The sequence below is a fragment of the Balaenoptera ricei genome, chromosome 19 (assembly GCF_028023285.1).
Source record: "Balaenoptera ricei isolate mBalRic1 chromosome 19, mBalRic1.hap2, whole genome shotgun sequence".
Taxonomy (NCBI): domain Eukaryota; kingdom Metazoa; phylum Chordata; class Mammalia; order Artiodactyla; family Balaenopteridae; genus Balaenoptera; species Balaenoptera ricei.
In genome coordinates, this window is record NC_082657.1 from 15174286 (window position 1) to 15195170 (window position 20885).

General features: G+C 37.6%; 1 protein-coding gene and 1 long non-coding RNA gene across 4 annotated transcripts; one reads left to right on the top strand and one right to left on the bottom strand.

The window, feature by feature from the left end:
• Positions 1-604: 604 nt before the first annotated feature.
• ZNF570 (zinc finger protein 570) lies at positions 605-20734 on the bottom strand. 3 transcript variants are annotated; one of them, XM_059906298.1, is made up of 5 exons: positions 20147-20733; positions 19199-19273; positions 15326-15452; positions 14901-14996; positions 605-2454 (listed from the first exon to the last, which is right to left on the bottom strand). In XM_059906298.1, the coding sequence occupies exons 2-5, from the start codon at positions 19229-19231 to the stop codon at positions 1100-1102; spliced, it is 1611 nt and encodes a 536-aa protein (XP_059762281.1). In that variant the 5' UTR covers positions 19232-19273; positions 20147-20733; the 3' UTR covers positions 605-1099. The 3 variants fall into 3 exon arrangements, with proteins under 3 accessions (XP_059762281.1, XP_059762282.1, XP_059762283.1); XM_059906299.1 differs by having other exon boundaries at positions 20049-20733; XM_059906300.1 differs by lacking the exon at positions 14901-14996 and having other exon boundaries at positions 20147-20734.
• On the top strand, positions 2185-16945 carry LOC132354374 (uncharacterized). Its single transcript, XR_009499249.1, has 2 exons — positions 2185-2363; positions 16756-16945. It is a non-coding gene; the product is annotated as an uncharacterized LOC132354374 (long non-coding RNA).
• Positions 20735-20885: the final 151 nt, after the last annotated feature.

Genomic DNA, 20885 nt, shown 5'->3' on the forward strand with positions numbered 1-20885 from the left:
TTTATAAACTTTATACTTTTTCTATGGTATGAAACAGTTTAAATGCTTTTGAAATCACCTAGATTCACCCATACAATTACCTGGGACTGATGTCTTTTTATTCTACAGTATAAATTTCTGTTTATTGGGTTTTTGGAGTTAATTGCCATACTCTCTGTTCTTTTCTTGATCTAAATATAAGTTCTGTATTTTTCTCAGTGAATCATTTTCTTTAGTTTATCCAATTGTTTCTTTAGAAACCTAAAACTGGTTGTGTTATAGTTCTACTACTTTTGTCTGTATCAATTACTCACCTAGAGTACAAACACTCCCACATATATTCTAAAGTTTTTAGGTTTCCCCAGTTCTGACCTGCTGCTTCCCATGGATGTTCTGCTTTGTCCACTAAGGAATCTTGTTTTAGCTGTAAGGATTAAATGAGTTAATATATGTTGAGTATGTAGAACAGTGCCTGGTGCATAGTAGGCACTCAATGCATGTTAGCTATTATTATTAAATTGAATATCTGCTATATTTGATGCACTATGTTAAGTACTTTGCATGCAAATTTCTTACTTTAATATGCACCAATCTACAATAGACACTATTTCATTTAATACTCACATTTCTACAATACAGTATCCTTTATTATCCCTATTTTAAGAATTAAAGAAAACCCTGAGGCTTAGATAAGTCAAGCCAGTTACTCAAAATCACACAATGCTACAGTAGTGGTAGAGCTATGATTTTCCAGAATCTAAGCTCTTAGTCCTGGGAAGTGCCTACTGCCCAGAGAGACTGGAATAAAATAAGGCTGAAAGGTATCTAAGAACCAGATAATGAAGCTCCTCATAGACAGTTTTAAAGACTGTGAATGCTAGCTTAAGAACAACAGCAAGCCAAAAAAACTTAACTGGAGGCAGTGATGTGTGTATTCTTACACTTGAAAAAGATCAGTTTGGGTGCATGGTGGGAAATGAATTTAAGGGGACCAAAAGTTGATAGAGGAAAACCTGTTAGAAAGCTATAGAGTGATCCAGGTGAGATGAATCTTAGACTAGGATGACAACATTAGAGATGGAGAAAAGAGTATAAATTCCAGAAGTATTTTTGAGATAGTCTACAGGACTTGGTGATTGACTGGATTGGGTGGTGACAGTGACTCCCCAAGATGGATTCTCTGATGATGAGCAAGGTGTGCATGCTGCCTGAAGGTTTTCTTGCATTCCTTACATTCATAGGGTCTCTCTCCAGTATGGATTCTCTGATGTTGGGCAAGGGATCCACAGTAACTAAAAGCCTTTCCACAAACATTACATTCGTAAGGCTTCTCTCCAGTATGAACTCTCTGATGTTGAGTAAGGGATGAATCATTGCTAAAAGCCTTCCCACATTTAATACATTCATAGGGTTTCTCTCCAGTATGAACTCTCTGATGTTGAGCAAGGTAGGCAATCTGGCTAAATGCTTTCCTACATTGCTGACACTTATAAGGTTTTTCTCCAGTATGAATTCTCTGATGTTGAGCAAGGTGTGAATTCTGGCTGAAAGCCTTCCCACATTCCTTACATTCATAGGGTCTCTCTCCAGTATGTATTCTCTGATGTACAGTAAGGTATGCACGAAGGCTAAATGCTTTCCCACAGACATTACATTCATAAGGTTTCTCACCAGTATGAACTCTCTGGTGTTGAGCAATAGATGATCTATTGCTAAATGCTTTCCCACATTCAATACATTCATAGGGTTTCTCTCCAGTATGAACTCTCTGATGTTGAGCAAGATAAGCAAACTGGCTGAACGCTTTCCTACACACTTTGCATTCATAAGGTTTTTCTCCAGTATGAACTCTCAGATGTTGAACTAGGTGTGCATTCTGACTGAAGGCTTTCCTACATTCCTTACATTCATAGGGTTTCTCTCCAGTATGAATCCTCTGATGTTGAACAAGATTTGATCTCTGGCTGAAGGCTTTCCCACATTCTATACATTTATAGGGTTTCTCTCCGGTATGAATTCTTTGATGAAGAGTAAGGGATGAGCTCTGACTGAAGACTTTCCCACAGTCATTACATTTCAAAAGTTTCTTCTCTGTATAGATACTCTTGGGCTTAATAGCCATTAATTTTTTTTTAAAGCTTTTATGTGTGTTATGTTTATGTACTTTCTCCTCTTTGGGGATTATCTGTTGTGTATGAAGTAGTGTGCTGGGATGGAAACTTCCCCAAGTTTTGTTATATTCTTGTCCTCTTTCATCAACAGGGGCTTCTTCATGAGTGATTGTCTTTTCCTTGAAACATGCCTTCTGATTCACTGGTTGCCTCTCAAAGTGGCCCTCACATTTCCATTCTTCTTTCAAACTGGAGTACTCAAGGCCACAGCTTGTAAGTGTTTCTATTACTTTCTGAGATGATCGCACTTCATAAATGTCCTGCTTTGGGGTTAACTCTTCAGTCTCACACACAGATTCCCAGTCTGAAAAATAATAAGAAAAAAAATGTCTACTCTATTATGTACCAGAAGGTACATTTATGAAAGTAGTTCTGAAGTGTGTAAGAACAGAAACTGAAAATAGGTCATAGAGAAACTTGAGGAGGAATGATTAGAATTATAAGAAGATCAATAAGGTAAATCTCAGGTCAAGAAGGATTTATGTAGGTGATTGGACTCAGTTATAATTTTATGCATGTATGAATAATACAGGAACTGAAATAATCTCCATTTTTATAGTTACTTCTTTCAAGAACATTCATTGAACCTTGTACCAGGTACTGTTCTATATGCTTTCATATTGGAGTAAACGAAGATCCTTACCTTCATGGATCTTATGTTCTTGGGGGAGACAGAAAATAAATGCTAAATAAGTAAATTTTATTGTATGTTAGAAGGTACTAAGTGCTATAGAAAAAGAAAAGCAGGGTAAGAGAGCTCAGGAGTGTTGGTGAAGTCAAAGGTAGGAATCATTAATAAGTTAACATTAAAGCAGGACTTCCCTGGTGGCACAGTGGTTAAGAATCCGCCTGCCAATGCAGGGGACACGGGTTTGATCCCTGGTCCAGGAAGATCCCACAAGCCGTGGAGCAACTAAGCCCGTGCGTCACAACTACTGAGCCCACATGCCACAACTACTGAAGCCTGTGCGCCTAGAGCCCATGCTCCACAACAAGAGAAGCCACCACAATGAGTAGCCCATGCACTGCAACAAAGAGTAGCCCCAACTCGCCACAACTAGAGAAAGCCCGCATGCAGCAATGAAGACCCAACTCAGCCCAAAACAAACAAACAAACAAAAAATTAAAGCAAAGATTTGAAGGAAGTGAAAAAGTTAGTTACTTAGATATTTAAAGAAAGAACATTCTGGGCAAAAGAAACAGGCTAAAAGTAGAAAAGCATGTTTGGTTTGTTTGAGGAATAGCAAGAAGGCCAGTGTGGCTGGAGAGGACTGAGTAGTAGGAGATGAAGTCAGGGGGTAAAGGATAATCAGATTATTAAAGCTTTATAGGCCACCTAAGAAATTTGGTTTTACTCTGAGTGAGATAGAGAGCCACTGAAGTGGTATGAGTACAGAAGTGATATCTAGTTATGATTTAATGAAAATACTGGAAGGTGGAGAGCAAGGGGAGAAGGAAGGGGACCTACTATTGTAGCAATCAGTGTGAGAAATGATAATGATTCAGACCAGAGAGATATCAGTGGAGGTATACAGAGGTGGTCAGATTCTAGGTATATTTTATAGGAAAAGCCAGGAGGATATACTGACAGATTGGATATAGAATGTAACAGAAAGAGATGAGACAAGCATGTCTTCAAAATTCATGGTCTGAACAATGGAAGGATGGAATAGCCATCAACATTGATGGGAAAGGCTATGAGTACAGCAAGCTTAGGTAGTGAGGTATAGAAGATCCAGAGTTCAGATTTAAACATCATAAACTTAATATGTCTTTTAGACTTTGAAATGGAAATGTTGAGAAGGCAGATGGACACATGAGACTAAGTTTAAGGTAGAGGTCTACGATAAGGGGTTGATATCCAAAATATATAAATAGCTCATACAACTCAATGTCAAAAAAACAAACAACTCGATTAAAAAATGTGCAGAAGAGCTTCTTTTCCAAAGAAGACATACAGATGGCCAACAGGCACATGAAAAGATGTTCAACATCACTAACCATCAGAGAAATGCAAATCAAAACCACAGTGAGATATCACCTCACACCTGTCAGAATGGCTGTCATCAAAAAGACCACAAATAAAAAACGTTGGTGAGGATGTGGAAAAAAGTGAACCCTCCTACACCGCTGGTGGGAATGTAAATTGGTGCAGCCACTGTGGAAAACAGTACAGAGGTTCCTCAGAAAACTAAAACCAGAACTACCATATGATCCAGCAATACCACTCCTGGGTATGTATCCAAAGAAAATGAAAACACTAATAAAAAAGATATATGCACCCCAATATTCAGAGCAGCATTATTTACAGTAGCCAAGATATGGAAGCAACCCAAGTATCCATCAACAGATGAACGGATAAAGATGTGGTATATATATACTGATACAACAGAATACTACTCAGTCATAAAAAAGAATGAAATTTTGCCATTTGCAACAACATGGATGGACCTGGAGGGTATTATGCTTAGTGATAAGTCAGACAGAGAAAGACAAATACTGTATGTTATCACTTATATGAGGAATCTAAAAAATAAAACAAACAAATGAATATAACAAAACAGAAACAGACTCACAGATACAGAGAACAAACTAGTAGTTACCAGTGAGGAGAGGGAAGCAGGGAGAGGCAAGGTAGGGGTAGAGGATTTAGAGGTACAAACTACTATGTATAAAATAAATAAGCTACAAGGATATATTGTACAGCACAGGGAATAGAGCCAATATTTTATAATTATATAAATGGAGTATAATCTATAAAATTAAAAAAAAATTTTAATGTATTTATTTATTTAGTTTTGGCTGCATTGGGTCTTTGTTGCTGCACGCGGGCTTTCTCTAGTTGTGGTGAGTGGGGGCTACTCTTCGTTGCAGCATGTGGGCTTCTCGTTGTGGTGGCTTCTCTTGTTGCGGAACACGGGCTCTAGGCGCGTGGGCTTCAGTAGTTGTGGCACGTGGGCTCAGGAGTTGTGGCTTGCGGGCTCTAGAGCGCAGGCTCAGTAGTAGTGGTGCACGGGTTTAGTTGCTCTGTAGCATGTGGGATCTTCCCGAACCAGGGCTGAAACCCGTGTTCCCTGCATTGGCAGGAGGATTCTTAACCACTGCGCCACCAGGGAACCTCCTCTATAAAATTTTTTAATCACTATGCTGTACACCTGAAACTAATATAATACTGTAAATCAACTATAATTCAGAAAAAAAAAAGATAGAAGTCTGGACTAGAGATTTTTAAATTGGGAGTTGCCAGCATATAGATGGTATTTAAAGAGACTAAATTACTAAGAGAATGAGTGTAGACAGAAGAGAAAGGAGCGAGGAGTGAACCCTGGAGCACTCCAACATTAAGATATTCAGGAAAAGAGAAGAAACCCAAAGAGATTAAGAAGGACAAATGTAAGCAAGAAAAAATCAGGGCTGAGAACATTAATACCACATGATATTAAAGGTTATAATAAAAATCAACTTGTTCAATGCTTTATACTGAAAAAGTATAAAATATACTTTCACAATAATATACACAGTTTGGAATATATTATTAAGAAATGTCACAAAGGGGATTCCCTGGCAGTCCAGTGGTTAAAGACTCCATGCTTTAACTGCCAAGGGCACAGGTTCAATCCCTGGTCAGGGAACTAAGATTCCCCAAGCCGTGTGGTGTGGCCCCCCCGCCAAAAAGACAGCTAGTAATAATAACCATTAATAAAAATTATCTTTCTTTATATACAAAGTATACATTGGGGCTTGCAAAACACCACATATGAATAATTAGATAAATAAAAGAAGAGAATATAGAATAGAATATAAAAGCTATGTGGGAAATTACTGTACTATTTACACTTCTTTTTTTCAAATAAGAATATTATTTTGCAATTTTAGAATCAATTTTAAAAAGCAATAGAAGAAAGCATAAAGAAAATAATTAATCTCAGAAGATATCTTTAACATTGATAACAACAACAACAATGAAGAAGGAAAAAACCCTAGAAATAAACTTTATAAGAAAAGAACAAAAGCTTTACAATTCTAATGATGGACCACCCCAAAAGATTTGAATAAAGGGAGAAGATGCACACTTTGCTTTTGTATATGAGGAATCAACAATGTAAAGCCACAAAGTCTGACTAAATTTACCTATTATGTCCATTCAATTACAGTCAGAGCCTATTGTGATTTCTTGAAAGAACTGTGCAATAAAGAATTTGGCAGGCCTTTGTCCCTATTTCCCAGGAGGTAACCTCTAAGCCATCTAAACTCCTGGAAGGAGTGTCTTTGTTATTCATGGTGAGCCCCTTGGACTACACCTGATAGTTAATACTAATAAGGTGACTCATGATGAGCCCCTAGATAGTTTTTGCTAACAAGATAGATGACTCAGGTTGGAGGCTAACCATGCTGGAAAGACGAACCATATGATTAAAGGGTTGGAGCTCTGAGCCACCATGATATCAGTCTGACTTTTGGGAAAGGAAGGAAGGCTGGAGATTGAGTCATGCTGGGTAATGATTCACTCAATCATGCCTACATAATGAAACAAAACAAAACAAACTCTGGACACTGAAGCTTGTGAGAGCTTCCCTGGTTGGTAATATTCTTTTGAATACTGAGATGCCTGGTGGGCCCTTAGGACAACAGAAACTTCACATTTGCAACTCTCCCCGCCCTCACCCTTGGTGTCTCTCCTTTTGGCTAGTTCTGATTTGTAGTCTTTGTTACAGTAAAGCTGTAATCATAATATAGCTCTTGCCCTGAGTTCTGTGAGTCATTCTAGTGAATCATTAAACCTGAGGGTGACTGTAGGCACTCCCAAACATGTAGCCAGTGGGTCAGAAATGAGGGTGGCCTTGAGGATCCCCTAACTTGCAGCTGGTGTTTGAAATAAGTACAATCTTGTGGAATGCTGTCCTCTCGGATTTTGCAGTTTGGCAAACTCACTGCAAGAATTTTTTTTTTTTTTTTTTTTTAGGGAATTCCCTGGCAGTCCAGTGGTTAGGACTTGGCACTTTCACTGCGTTGGGACCGGGTTCAATCCCTGGTTGGGGAACTAAGGTCCCACAAGCTGTGTGGCATGGCCAAAAAAACAAAAACAAAAACACCATGAATAAAAAAAAATTTTTTTTTTAAATCCTAACATTCATCAAGAAAATAAACATGAATCCAGGATAGACTATATGTTAGCCGTAAAACAAGTCTTAATAAATTTCAAAAGATTGAAATCAAATTAACTATCTTTTTTAATCATAATGGAATGAAACTAGAAATCAATAGCAAAATAAAAATTGGAAAATCCACACATATGTGGAAGTTAAACAACACACACTTAAACAACCAATGGGTCGAAGAAGAAATCACAGAAGAGTTTAAAAATATCTTAAGACAAATGAAAATAAAAATATGACATACCAAAATTTATGGGATGCATCAGAAGCGGTGCTAAGAGGGAAATTTATAGCTGTGAAAGTTTACATCACAAAAGAAGAAAGATCTCAAATCAACAATATTAACAAACTAGAAAAAGAGCAAACTAAGCCAAATCTAGAAGAAAGAAGAAGATAATAAAGATTCAAGCAGAGATAAACCAGATAGAGAATTAAGAAAGCAAAAGAAAGAATCAACTAAACCAAGAGTTGTTTTTTCAATAAGATCAACAAAACTGATGAACCTTTAATAAGACTGACTAAGAAAAAAGAGCAATTCAACTAAAGTCAGAAATGACTCTAGCCAGAGCAATTAGGCAAGAAAAACAAATAAAAAAACCTCCAAATTAGAAAGGAAGAAATGAAATTGTTTGTTTGTAGACAACATGATCTTACATGTAGAAATCCTAAACACTCCACAAAAGAAAAACAAACATCTGTTATAACTAATAAACAAATTCCACACAGTAGCAGAATACAAAGTCAACACACACAAATCAGTTGCATTTCTATACACTAACAATGAACAATCTGAAAAGAAAATTAAGAAAACAACTCCATTTACAATAGCATCAAAAAAGAATAAAATATTTAGGAATTAATCAAGAATGTGAAAGACTTCTACAATGAAAATTACAGAACATTACTGAAAGAAATTAAAGATATAAAAAAATGGAGACATCCTGTGTTCATGGATTAGAAGTTAATACTGTTAAGATGTCCAAACTACGCAAAACTATCTAGAGATTCAATGCAATACCTATCAAAATCCCAATGCTTTTTCCAGAAATAGAAAAATTGATCCAAAAATTCATATGTAATCTCAATGGACCCTGAATAGTCAAAAGAATCTTGAAAAGGAAGAAGAAAGTTGGAGGTCTCACACTTCCTGGTTTCAAAACTTATTACAGGGCTTCCCTGGTGGTGCAGTGGTTGAGAATCTGCCTGCCAATGCAGGGGACACGGGTTCGAGCCCTGGTCTGGGAAGATCCCACATGCCGCCGAGCAACTAGGCCCATGAGCCACAACTACTGAGCCTGCGCGTCTGGAGCCTGTGCTCCGCAACGGGAGAGGCCGCGACAGTGAGAGGCCCACGCACCGCGATGAAGAGTGGCCCCTGCTCGCTGCAATTGGAGAAAGCCCTCGCACAGAAACGAAGACCCAACACAGCCAAAAATAAATAAATAAATAAATTTATAAAAAAACTTATTACAAAGATACAGTACTCAAAACAGTGTGGTGTGACATAAAGATAGATATATATGCCTATGGAATAGAAAACAGAGAGCTCAGAAATAAACCCTCACATACATGGTCAAATGATTTTTCACAAGCATGCCAAGACCATTCCATGGAGAAAGGACAGGCTTTTCAATAAATGGTGCTGGAAAAATTAAATATCCACATGCAAAACAAAGAAGTTGTTACACCATATACAAAAATTAACCCCAAATGGATCAAAGACTTAAACCTAAAACTTAAAACTAAAATAATCTTAGAAGGAAACATAGGGAAAAATCTTCATGACATTATATTCGGCCATGATTTCTTGGTTATGATACCAAAAGCACAGGCAAGAAAAAAGTAGACAAATTTGAGTTCATGAAAATTAAAGACTTCTGTGCATCAAAGGACATAATCAACAGAGTGAAAAGGCAACCCACGGTAGGAATGGGAGAAAATATTTACAAATCATGTATCTGAAAAGGGGTTAATATCCAGAGTACATAAAGAACTCCTAAAACTCAACAAGAACACAATTAGATTATCAGACTGGACAAAAAAATGTTGAGCTATATACTGTTCACAAAAAAAAAACACATAGAAAGTAAGAGAGTAAAGGAGTGGGACAAACTAAACTAAGGAAATATTAACAAAAGAAGGCTAATATAGTTATATTAATATTAAGCTAAATAGTTAAGGGAAGAATCATCACTAGATTTAAAGAGTAACAATAACATAAGAATTCACCAGAAAGATAATCATTCTGGGATTACCAGAAAGATAATCCCCCAAACATATCACCTTATAAAATACTTTCAAAATAATGCTCAAAGAGAATTTTTAAAAAAATCAATACACAGAAGAATTGACCAGCACAATTAATGAGCTTAATCCAATGAACATATATCAAATGCTGTACTCCACAAGCAGCAAACAGACATTCTCCAGAACACACAGTATATTTACCAAAATTAACCCCTAAGATGTAAAAGAGGTTTCAAAGTATTTCAAAGAATTCATGTTAACTAGACCATATCCTCCAATCACAATGTAGTTAAACCAAACAAAAAACTTCAATTTGCAACTTAAAGCTTCCAAATAATTCACAGTCAAGAAAAAAATCAATGGAAATTAGAAAATGCTAAGATATACAATGATAACAAAAATATTACATATCAAAACATGTGAACTATATTCCTAATATAGTCTTAAATGCTTATAATAGAAAAGAGAAAGCGTCAAAAACACTGAATTATCTAAGTTTAAAAGCCAGCAAAAAAGAGAGAGAGAGAAAATAGCATAAAAAATTTAGGAGAAATAAAATAGTAGAGGAGAAATACATGAAAACATTTTAAAGATAAATTAGAGAGGATCAGTGAAGTAAAAAATGTCTGAAAACATTAATAAGTTGAAAGATTTGTTTCTCCCTTTTTAGAAGGAAAAAGAGGTCATAATTACATATACTACCAACTTCAGATAAGAGAAAATAATGAATAACTTTATCTAATAAATTTGAAAACTTACATGAGAATTATAAATTTTTAGAAAAAATACCATAACTCCATGACTATAGGAGGAATAAAAAACACAAAATCTTATAATAGAAATTGAATTATTAGTTTAAGTTCTTTTCACACACAAAAAATCCCAGGCCAAGATGAACAAAGTTCTACCAAACACTCAAAAGACAAATTTTTAAAATTTTACCCAAATTCTTCTAAGGAAGAAAAAGAGGAATACTCACCAACAGAGTTTATGAAACTTGGACCACCCTGATTCCAAAATCTGACAAGAAGAGTACATGAAGGGAAAAACTGAAGGCCAACCTCACTGACAAACATAGATGCAAAAAAACTAAATAAAATTTTGGCAAATAGCAGCTAGCAATGAATGGAAAAGATCAAGATGGGTTTGTCTCAGGAATACAAGATTGGTTCAACATTAAAAATGTCATATGTAATTCACTACATAAACAGATGAAAAAGTAAAAATCATCTAATCATCTACAGTTACAGAAAGACATTAAAACTCAAAAGCTTTATACAATCAAAACTCTAGCAAACAGTAATGAAAGGGTATCTACCAGAAACATTTAAACATCAGAGTTATTGATTACAAAATATTAAAGCACTTTCATTGAGACCAGAAGTTGATAAAAATGCCTGCTATCACTACTTTGGTTCATACCATATTGGTGATCTAAGACAGGGTAACAGAAAAAAGAAATTAAGGGTATAAGAATTTAAAATGAAGGAACTGCCATTATTCACAGACATGCCCGCCCACAGAAAAAGCCAAGGAAATCTAAAAATTACTAGTATTAATGGGAGAGCTTGGCAATGTTGCTGGATATAAGGTCAAAGTACAAAAGTTAACTTTATTTCTATGTATGAGCAACAAATTGAAAACACAGACAACATTTAACACAGGAACAAAATTAAAATGCCTAGGAATTAATCTAATAGAAGATGTGCATGGCCTTTATGGAGAAAATTATAAAACACATTTGAAGGAAATTTAAAGACCTAAGTAAATGGAGAGATAAACTATGTTCACAAATTTTAAAAAATTCCAAAATTGATATATAGAATAAAATTTGAACCAAAAGCCAATAGCTTTTTGTTGTTTTCTAGTGGAAATTGACCTAAACTTTAGTTATATGGCCAAAGGGCAAACAAGAAATTCTGAAGAACATAAACAAGGTATAGGACTTACCCTAACAGATATTGAAGTATTACATTAAAATATTTAAGATAGTGTGGTACTGGCGTAAGAAAACAGAGATCAATGGAATGGAACAGAGCTCAAAATCAGACCCATAAATATACTATAACCTGATATATTAAGAGGTAACATTCAGAACAATAAGCAAAGAGAGCTCATTTCTTCAGTAAATGTCTGGGACGTTTGGTTTTAGAAATTAAATACTTACTTCAATCTCAAAAATCAATTTCAATTGGATTATGGCCCTAAATGTAAAAGGAAAATCTTTAGAAGACAATTTGAGAACACCCATATGACTTCAGAATATAGAAAGGTTTCTTAAAACAAAATATCAAAATCAAAAACATAAGCTACACAAATCAAAACCACGAGATATCATCTCATACATTTCACAATGGCTATCATTAAAAAGACCACAAATAACAAATGTGAAGAAAAGGGAACCCTCTTGCACTGTTGGTGGGAATGTAAATTGGTGCAGCCACTATGGAAAACAGTACAGAGGTTCCTCAGAAAACTAAAAATAGAACTACCATATGATCCAGCAATTCCACTCCTGGGTACATATCCGAAGAAAACAAAAACACTAATTCAAAAAGATACATACACCCCAATGTTCATAGCAGCATTATTTACAATAGCCAAGATATGGAAGCAATCTAAGTGTCCATTAACAGACGAATGGATAAAGATGTGACATATATACCTATATATATATGTATGTATGTGAATATATATAATGGAATACTACTTAGTCACAAAAAAAGAATGAAATTTTGCCATTTGCAACAACATGGATGGACCTGGAGGGTATTAGGCTTAGTGATAAGTTAGACAGAGAAAGACAAATACTGTATGTTATCACTTATATGTGGAATCTAAAGAATAAAACAAACAAATGAACATAACAAAACAGAAACAGACTCACAGATACAGAGAATGAACTAGTGGTTACCAGTACAAAGAAGGTATGGGGGAGGGGCAGGATAATGGTAGGGGGTTAAGAGGTACAAACTACTATGTATAAAATAAATAAGTGGGAATTCCCTGGTGGCCCAGTGGCTAAGACTTGGTGCTTTCACTGCAGTGGGCCTGGGTTCGATCCCTGGTCAGGGAACTAAGATCCCACAAGCCGCATGGCACAGCAAAAAATAAATAAATAAATAAGCAACAAGGATATATTGTATAGCACAGGGAATATAGCCAATATTTTATAATAACTTTAAATAGAGTATAGTCTATAAAAATATCAAATCACTATGTTGTACACCTGAAACTAATATGATATTGTAAATCAACTATACTTCATAAAAAATATATATATTCCCAAAACTGAACAAAGGACTTGAGCAGGCACTTCACAGAAGAGGAAATCAAAATGGCCATTTATATATATAAAAAGATGCCAAATTTTTTTAGTAATCAAGGAAATTCAGATGACAAGTATAAGGAGATAATATTTCATACCCGTCAAATTTGCAAAAAATTTAAAAATTTGTCAGTTCTGAATGTGGAGCAATGAATACTCTTACACACAGCTGTTAGAAATGTAAATTAGTACAAGTAATCTGGAAAGTAAAATAGCATTATGCAGTAAATTCCTGGTTATATTCTCTACATGAACTCCAGCATATGTACACCATCAGTCATGTATAATAAGGTTCATAGCAGTAACATTTATAATAACATAAAACTGAAACAACTCAAATGCCCTTCAATGGATAAATTGTGATTTTTCACAGTGGACTACATTACATTTCAACACGAAAAAAAAAAAATTCAATGAAAAATAGTTATTAAAATCAACATGGAATATAATATATAATATATATAATATATATAATATATAATTTTGAGTTGAAAAAAGTCAGAATTATCTGTACACTATATTTCCAATATATTTCCATGTATAAAAAATTGAAAATATGCAAATATAAGTATTTTGTTTAGGGCTATATGGCACCAACAATAAAGAAAAGTCAAGAAATGATAAGCAAAATTGTAGGATAATGGTTACCCTAGTGAGTGGTAGAGATGGTCCAAGAGTAGAGAGTGATATATCACTAGGCAGGGGCCCTTGAGGACCTAAAATGGCATTGACAATCTTTTATACCCTAAGTTAAGAAGCAGGTATATTTTTTGTTATATTATTACCTAAAGTACATATTTAGTCTAATATATTTATGTGTGTATGATTTATTTAATAATAAAAATTAATAAATAAAATTTAGCCACGTATTCTTTGATACTACAGTTCCATATCAAAATTTTTCCTTAGAAAACAGAACATGAACATAAAAGATTGGGGAGAGGTAGTGGAAGGGGTGGGAATGAGTTGGGGAGTAGTGTTGACAGAGATGTTTACAATGACCCTAATTTTCTTCTGAACTTTAAGTCCTTCATTTTACCTTAATGCTTCCTATGCCTATCTGAAAATCCTTCCTACACCACAGAGCTAACCCCTCAAATGTTTTCTAGCTTCTGACCTTTTTTTTTTGGTCTCACCACACCGCATGCAGGATCTTAGTTCCCTGACCAGGGATCGAACCCACGCCCCCTGCAGTGGAAGCGAGGAGTCTTAACCACTGGACCATCAGGGAAGTCCCTGACCTGTGTTTTTGTTAAAGACCATCTTCCCAACTAAGCAGACTCCTCTCTCACCTCTCTCTGAGCTTCCTTCATGTCAGCTTTCTTTTCATGTGTGCCATTTTCAGTCATATTTTATCTCTGCTACAAGCCTATCAACTATTTGATTATTTACATAAATGTATAATACCCTAGCATCTTGCAAGTACTCTGTTTAAAGTACAAATTCAATAAATGTTGATTAAAGGAATGAATGAACTGACCATTAAGAGAAAAATGAGGCATTTAGAGATAAACTACTCCTATTATAATACTAGCAGCTAACAGCTTTTGAGCTCATAATATGAGATAGGAACTGTTGAAAGCACCTTAAAAATATTATCCCATTTTACAGATGACAAAACAAAGGCACAGAGAGGTTAAGTAACTTGCCCAAAGTTCCAATGCATGTAAGTGTCAGGATTTGAACTTGTTACTTCAGTTACAGCTGTTTGTAGTTCATCAAAAGTTCAAAAGTTCATCAGATTAGGAAAAGATTTTTTTAAAGACTGGAAGAGGTTTATGAGACTGGGAAGGAAGGGGACTCAGAGAATAAATAAGAGGGGGCAAAATGTGAAAGGAGAGACAGTTTAGAATATCAACTTTGGGAGAACACACTAAAAGGACTCAAGTTTCTACTAAGACCTAGGACATTTGAGAGGAACATGCCAACGACAAAGAAGAGTGAAGAGGTGTGATACCTTTGAGTCAAGCTGGGCTGTCACCTGCAAAGGTTTTTGCCTGCCTATTCCTCTTCACTCACCTGAGCACAAGGCTTTTGTCAGCTCTCTCTTTACCATCCAGGGCTCCTTCCCTTGTTCCAACAATAATATCACACTTGGTTTAGAAAAGCAAAGTCCTGCATATAAGAAACAGAATTTGGTCATGCTGTAGATATCCCAGAACTCACATCCAATTCTTTGATCATCAGGGAAGAGGGAGCTTGCAGTAAGCCAGAGAAAACTGTGATAAGGACATGTATTCAAAGGACAGGGAAGCTGAAGCTTCCAACACAGATTAATAATAGACCTGTTCACTGCCAACTCCACAAATATTAACCCGTTACTTTGGCACAGGCAGCAGACTTTCAGCCAAGCACTACAGATGCTATCCAAAAATTCACAACAATGGTGGTAGCAAAGTGCCCCTTATGAGTATAAGCTCAATTTTACAAGAAGATATTCTTACCCAGTGATACCAAGATCCTGTAGTTCTCCAACATCACATTACTGTACAGATGCCTCTGAGAAGAATTCAGACAATCCCACTCCTCTCGGGAGAAGTCTACAGCCACATCTCTGAAGGTCACCAACTCCTGAAATGAAATAAATAAATGAAGTGAAACAACCTCATCTCTTCCCATACTCGCCTCATTCATTCTGCCGCAGGCGCACAGGGCTCTCCCATATATTACATCCTCAAATATGTCAAGAATGTTCCCCCTCAGGGCTTTTGTACTTCTCAGATCGTTCTGTATATAAAAAAAGCAATGCTCTTACCCCAGTTCCCTATTCCCCTAACCCTCCTTATTTTTCTCCATGGTACTTAATTATTTTGTTATTTATTGTCTGCTCCTCACCTCCATTAAAATGTAAAGTCCATGAGGGCAGAGTATGTTTTTGTTTTGGTCACTGCTATATCCCAGTTATAGAACAGTATCCGGCACACATGAGGCATTCAGATATTTGCTGAATAAACTGAATTAATGAATGAATGGTTTGCAAAGTTCAAGAAGCTATAAGAGGATCAAAAATGAGACCATAAAGTGCTTGCTGTATCTCTGAAAATTGTTCTAGAACAAGCAAAACAAATGATCAATTCCATTAAAATTCAAATACTTTTATAGAGAGTACTTAAAATTTTGTGTAAAGAAATGAGTGTTCCACTCATAATACTGTTTTTGCTTATAGGGGCTGAGCAAAGTTCTTAAAAACTTGGAGCTATGCTATGATTCAGCTGGATTCCAGGTTTCTATAATGTGACCACCTGATGAAAACTAACATACATTATGTGTTGTGGGGATGGATACACACACACACATACACACTCATAAATTTTTTTCTTTTTTTACAAAATTAGAAGAGGTGAATCTGTCAAAGCAAGATTTTTAATTGGGCATTTGATACAATTTTGTCATAGTTAAAAAAACTGTCTCTACAAAATAAAAATTCTTAAAGTGTTTTTTCAACACACAGTAACTTTTTTTCTTATTTAATTATATTAAGTAGTTTGTGAATTTCTCCCTCTCTGCCCTAGCAATAACATCCTTCATATACTGCAGAAACGCTCCTGTTAAAAGTTTGGTTCATGTGGTATACATGCTTCCAAAAATGTTTTCCTTAGCTTACATAAATATGTATAATAAATGTATAAATTTTTTATATACAACATACACATTTTTTCACTGATTCTTTAAGTTAATTTATACAGTCAATGAAAATAATTACAATGTCAACATAAGGAGCTTAAACTCTAACCTTAAAATATTTGACCTCTAACAAAGAACCTCTTAAAATATTTGAACTCTAACCAAATACTTGGTTTCAAAATCCATTCATAATTATAATCAAACCAGTCTAAAGAAAGTCAACAGTTCCCTTAACCTTTTTGCCTTACAGAAACATGATTCCCAGCGGAGAAGACAACTTTCCCTGAAGCCCTGTCATGTGGTGACTGTCTTATTTCTCACATCCCTTGTACTACAGCACGTGGAGGTGAGGTAGGTGACCTCTTTGCTCCTTACACTTGTTTCCATACCATTGCCCCACCCTCTTCCCTAAAATATACCTAGTTTTCAACCTCATGAAATCAGGCTATGTCACTATCACTTCTTGTTTCCATTATCTACCAATTCCTGGTAGATACAAATTCTCTGGCATTAGTTGAACACTTTAGCATCTGGCTCACTGTTCTCTCTCCAATGCTACTCCCATCAAACATAAGCTTTGGTCATTTCAATATCCATATAAATAACCCTCCCAACAGCCTGGCCTCTCAGTTCTCTGACCCCATCTTCTCCAATAAGCCTGTCTTCCACACTTCTACAGTCGCTCACTTCATGATCATGCCCTAGACCTTGTCGTTACCAATTAGTACAAAACCCTCCATAAGCTCAACTCTCCCACTCTCACTTCCACCTCCTATATTCCAGTTTTTTCCCTCTGGTACCCCAATTAGGATAATTCTTCGACCCCATTAGAACCTACAAATCATTGATCTCACCACGTTTTCACTGTTCTTCACCCCCACATACCCTCACTTCCTAGAACAACCATTTGTTATAATCACCCCCATGCATATACCCTCAACTGCCCGGCCCCCTCTCACTTAACTATACTCACCTGGTTAAACCACAGCCATCACTCAGCATACTCTGTTTCTGTACCCTGCACAGCTGAACTTTGCTAGAGAAACCATGCTAATTGGTCTCACTTTAAATTCATGATCACTAACTTCCAGGGGGCCAAAATGATACATTTCTACCTACCTACATGATACATTTCTCTAGTCCATTCATTTCCCCCACCCTCCTAAATGACCATTTGATACTTTCTTCTCTCTCTTCAATCTTCAATACCTCCTCCCCCATCCTTACTCTCAGCTAAGGATCTTGCTTTGTCTCACTGAAAAAACAAAAGCCATTTTAAGAGAATTTCCACAAATTCCCACAACATCTACACATCTACTTGCATCTGGCCCATAAACTCTAACTTGATCCTATTACTATAAATGAACAGCCCACTTTCCTAGCAAAGGCCAAACCCCTCCACTTGTATCCCAGACCTCAGCTGCTCTCAGCTACGCAAGCACAGTGTTCCAGCAATTCCCTCCTCTCTCCTCTTCATCTTCAATTTCCCTTTCTATTGAATCTTTAACATCAGCCCACAGACATATACCCATCTGTAAAAAACCTTGTTGACTACAGTTTCTCCTTCAGTTACCACTCATTTCTCTTCTTCCCTTACAGCTAAACTATTTTAAAGAGTTGTCTATACTTTCCATTGTTTCTCTCCCTGATGTGAAGAGGAATGACATAATATGACATACGTAACAGGATCACTTTGGCTGCTCTGTTGGGGATAGACTAAAGACAGTTAGGGTGTAAGTAGAGGGACAAGTTAGAAGAGCATAGCAATAATCCAGGTGAGAGATGTTGGTTTATACCAGAATGGAAACTGGTGGTAGTAATAAGTGGTCAGATTTTGGATATATTTTGAAGGCAGGACAAACAGAATTTCCTAATGGAAGACTTTTAGCTTGAACATCTTAGATGGGGAAGTATGTAAGAGTTTTCTAATTGATTTTCCTGTTTCTATCCTTGTCCCATTCAGTTTATTTTCAATAGCAGCCAGGGTGATCCTATTAAATGGGAATCAGATCATGCCACTCCTATGCTCCCAAACTTCCAATGGCTCATTTCACTCAGTTTGAGACATCTAAATTTGAGGTATCCATTCCACAACCAAATGAAGATGCTGAGTAGGTAGTTGGATATATGAGTCTGGATTTCTGGGCTGTATACAATTTGGTAGTTGTTGGCATATAGATGGTATATAAAGCTGTGAAACAGGGTGAGATCAACAAAGGAGTGAGTGTAGATAGAGCAGAAAAGAAGACTAGGATTAAGCCTCCTTAGTTAATAGGTGCTTAGCAAAAATTTGTTGAATGAATGAACATTTGGACAGAGACCAGAATGAAGACGTTGGTCTGTATCTGGGGGAACAGCATTCTAGGCAGAGGGAACAGTAAGTGCAAGGCCATGAGTTAAGAATGTACTCAAATCACTACAAGGAAGCTAGTGTAGCTGGAACCGAGTGAGTGAAATACAGAGTGAGAAAAATTAGATGAGGTCAGATGGTTAGCCAGGGACCAGTTTATGTAGGGCCTTGCAGGCCAAGGCAAGGACTTCAACATTTATCCAGAAGCAGGTGGGAATCCATTGGAGGGTTTTAAGAAGTGACATGATTGGTCACCCAGAAAAGTTTCAGCAGAAGGAAAATTAATGTCTGCTTGTTTTGAAAAGCAGGAAAATATTTCAGGAAAGAGAAAACACCAGCTCACCTGGTACATGGCTTTAAGAAGTCCAACAGCCATTCTTTCCTCCCCTTGACTCTTCTCTTGGGAAATGGCAGTGTCCTTAGATGAGTGAGATGGGGAAGAGAACATGAGAAACTAGGCTTTCCTTGCAGCATCCAGAATCACTAGCCTAGAATTTTTTGCTTCTCTTTCCTCTGTTGCACCCTTCCCTCCAATAGAGAGAAGGCAGAATGGAGACCTAGAAATCTGCTTGCATACAATTTAACCTGTGCCTAAATCACTTCCTAATTTATTATTTTAACAAGAGATTTTCTAGATTTTTACAAATAAAAACTCCAAGTAATGTAATCATTTGCATAAAGACACACAGCTAATAAATAACAGCACCGAGATCAAATAAAGGTCTTTCTGACTCCACTTTCCTTCTCTCCAGTAGATCAGTGGTTCTGAAACTTGGTGGCACACTGGCATCACCTGGTTAGCTTTAATAGATACTGGTGGCACAGAGTCTCACTCAGCGCCCCCCCCCCCGGCAAAAAAAAAAAAAAAACCACAACATACACACACCCACAGATTCTTAAAAACTACAGCGCCAACCACCATCTTACACAGATCACAGCGGCCACGGGTACGGGCAGTTTCACACCGTCACCCTCTCCCATAGCCCCCAGCCTCAAATACTAGGGTATCACAACCGGTGATCTCACACTCCAGTCACAAAGAGGCCGAGGATACAGGAACAACGGGAGACAGAGAGTACCCTCCCGCCCCCGCTCACAGTCTCGCCCTCTGTGGCACCAACCATCGACTCACTCGCACCCACAGTCACACAGATACGATGTGTACAGGCACATCGGGTGACAGGCTCACGCACCGTAAGCTCTCAACCCCGTCTCACACGAAGAGTCACACAGAAGGCCCGGGGACCGACGTCAGGGTGACCCACAGGCCGCTCCTCAACCCACTTCCTACCTGCAGAACTGAAGTACCGGAAGACCAGGTCCAAGCCCGGAAAACTCGGGTAACCTCCTCTTGGGCCCACCTCCTGCCCTGAATCTGAGGGAACCCAGCCTCCGCGGGCCCGGAAAGAAGCTACCTGGCCTCCGGAGGACACAAAGGGGCAGCGGGCCCAGTGCTCGCGGGGGCCACTGGGAAATGTAGTCCTGACCAGAAAAAGGCTCGGCACCCGGGAGTTCAACTGCCACAGCTCAGCTCCTCTGGGGGTTCGTAACACCGCCCCCTCTGCCCCGGCTCTTGCCACGCCGACCTCTCCCTGGCCTTGCAGAAGGAGCCTGGAAGTCCCGATGATTCCTCTCAGCTCCGAGCCTGGGTCTGCCACAGAGACTGGCCGAGCGTCACACTAGACGGTCTGGGATTGAAGTGCGCAGGCACAGGGTTTCGGTTCACCTCTCTAAGCAACGCAGCAGAGAATTACAAGCCTTGGGCTAGTCGCAGGGGGCCGGGTGGTGTGTGGGCGCGCGCTAGTGCGCTCGCGTCTACACAAAGTGCGTGAAGAGCGAGTTCCTCTCTTTGAGCTGGGGAACCTGAAAAAAGTGTGTGGTGTGTGGTGGGCAGTTGGGAGCGGAGTGCGCAGGTGCATTATGCTTCCACCCAGTCCCGCCTTCCCTAGGGCGTTCCTAGGGAATGGTTTACCTTGAAGGCAGGAGGGGAGGGGTCAGGGTAGGGAGTGTCATCCTTTGCATATGGTTCC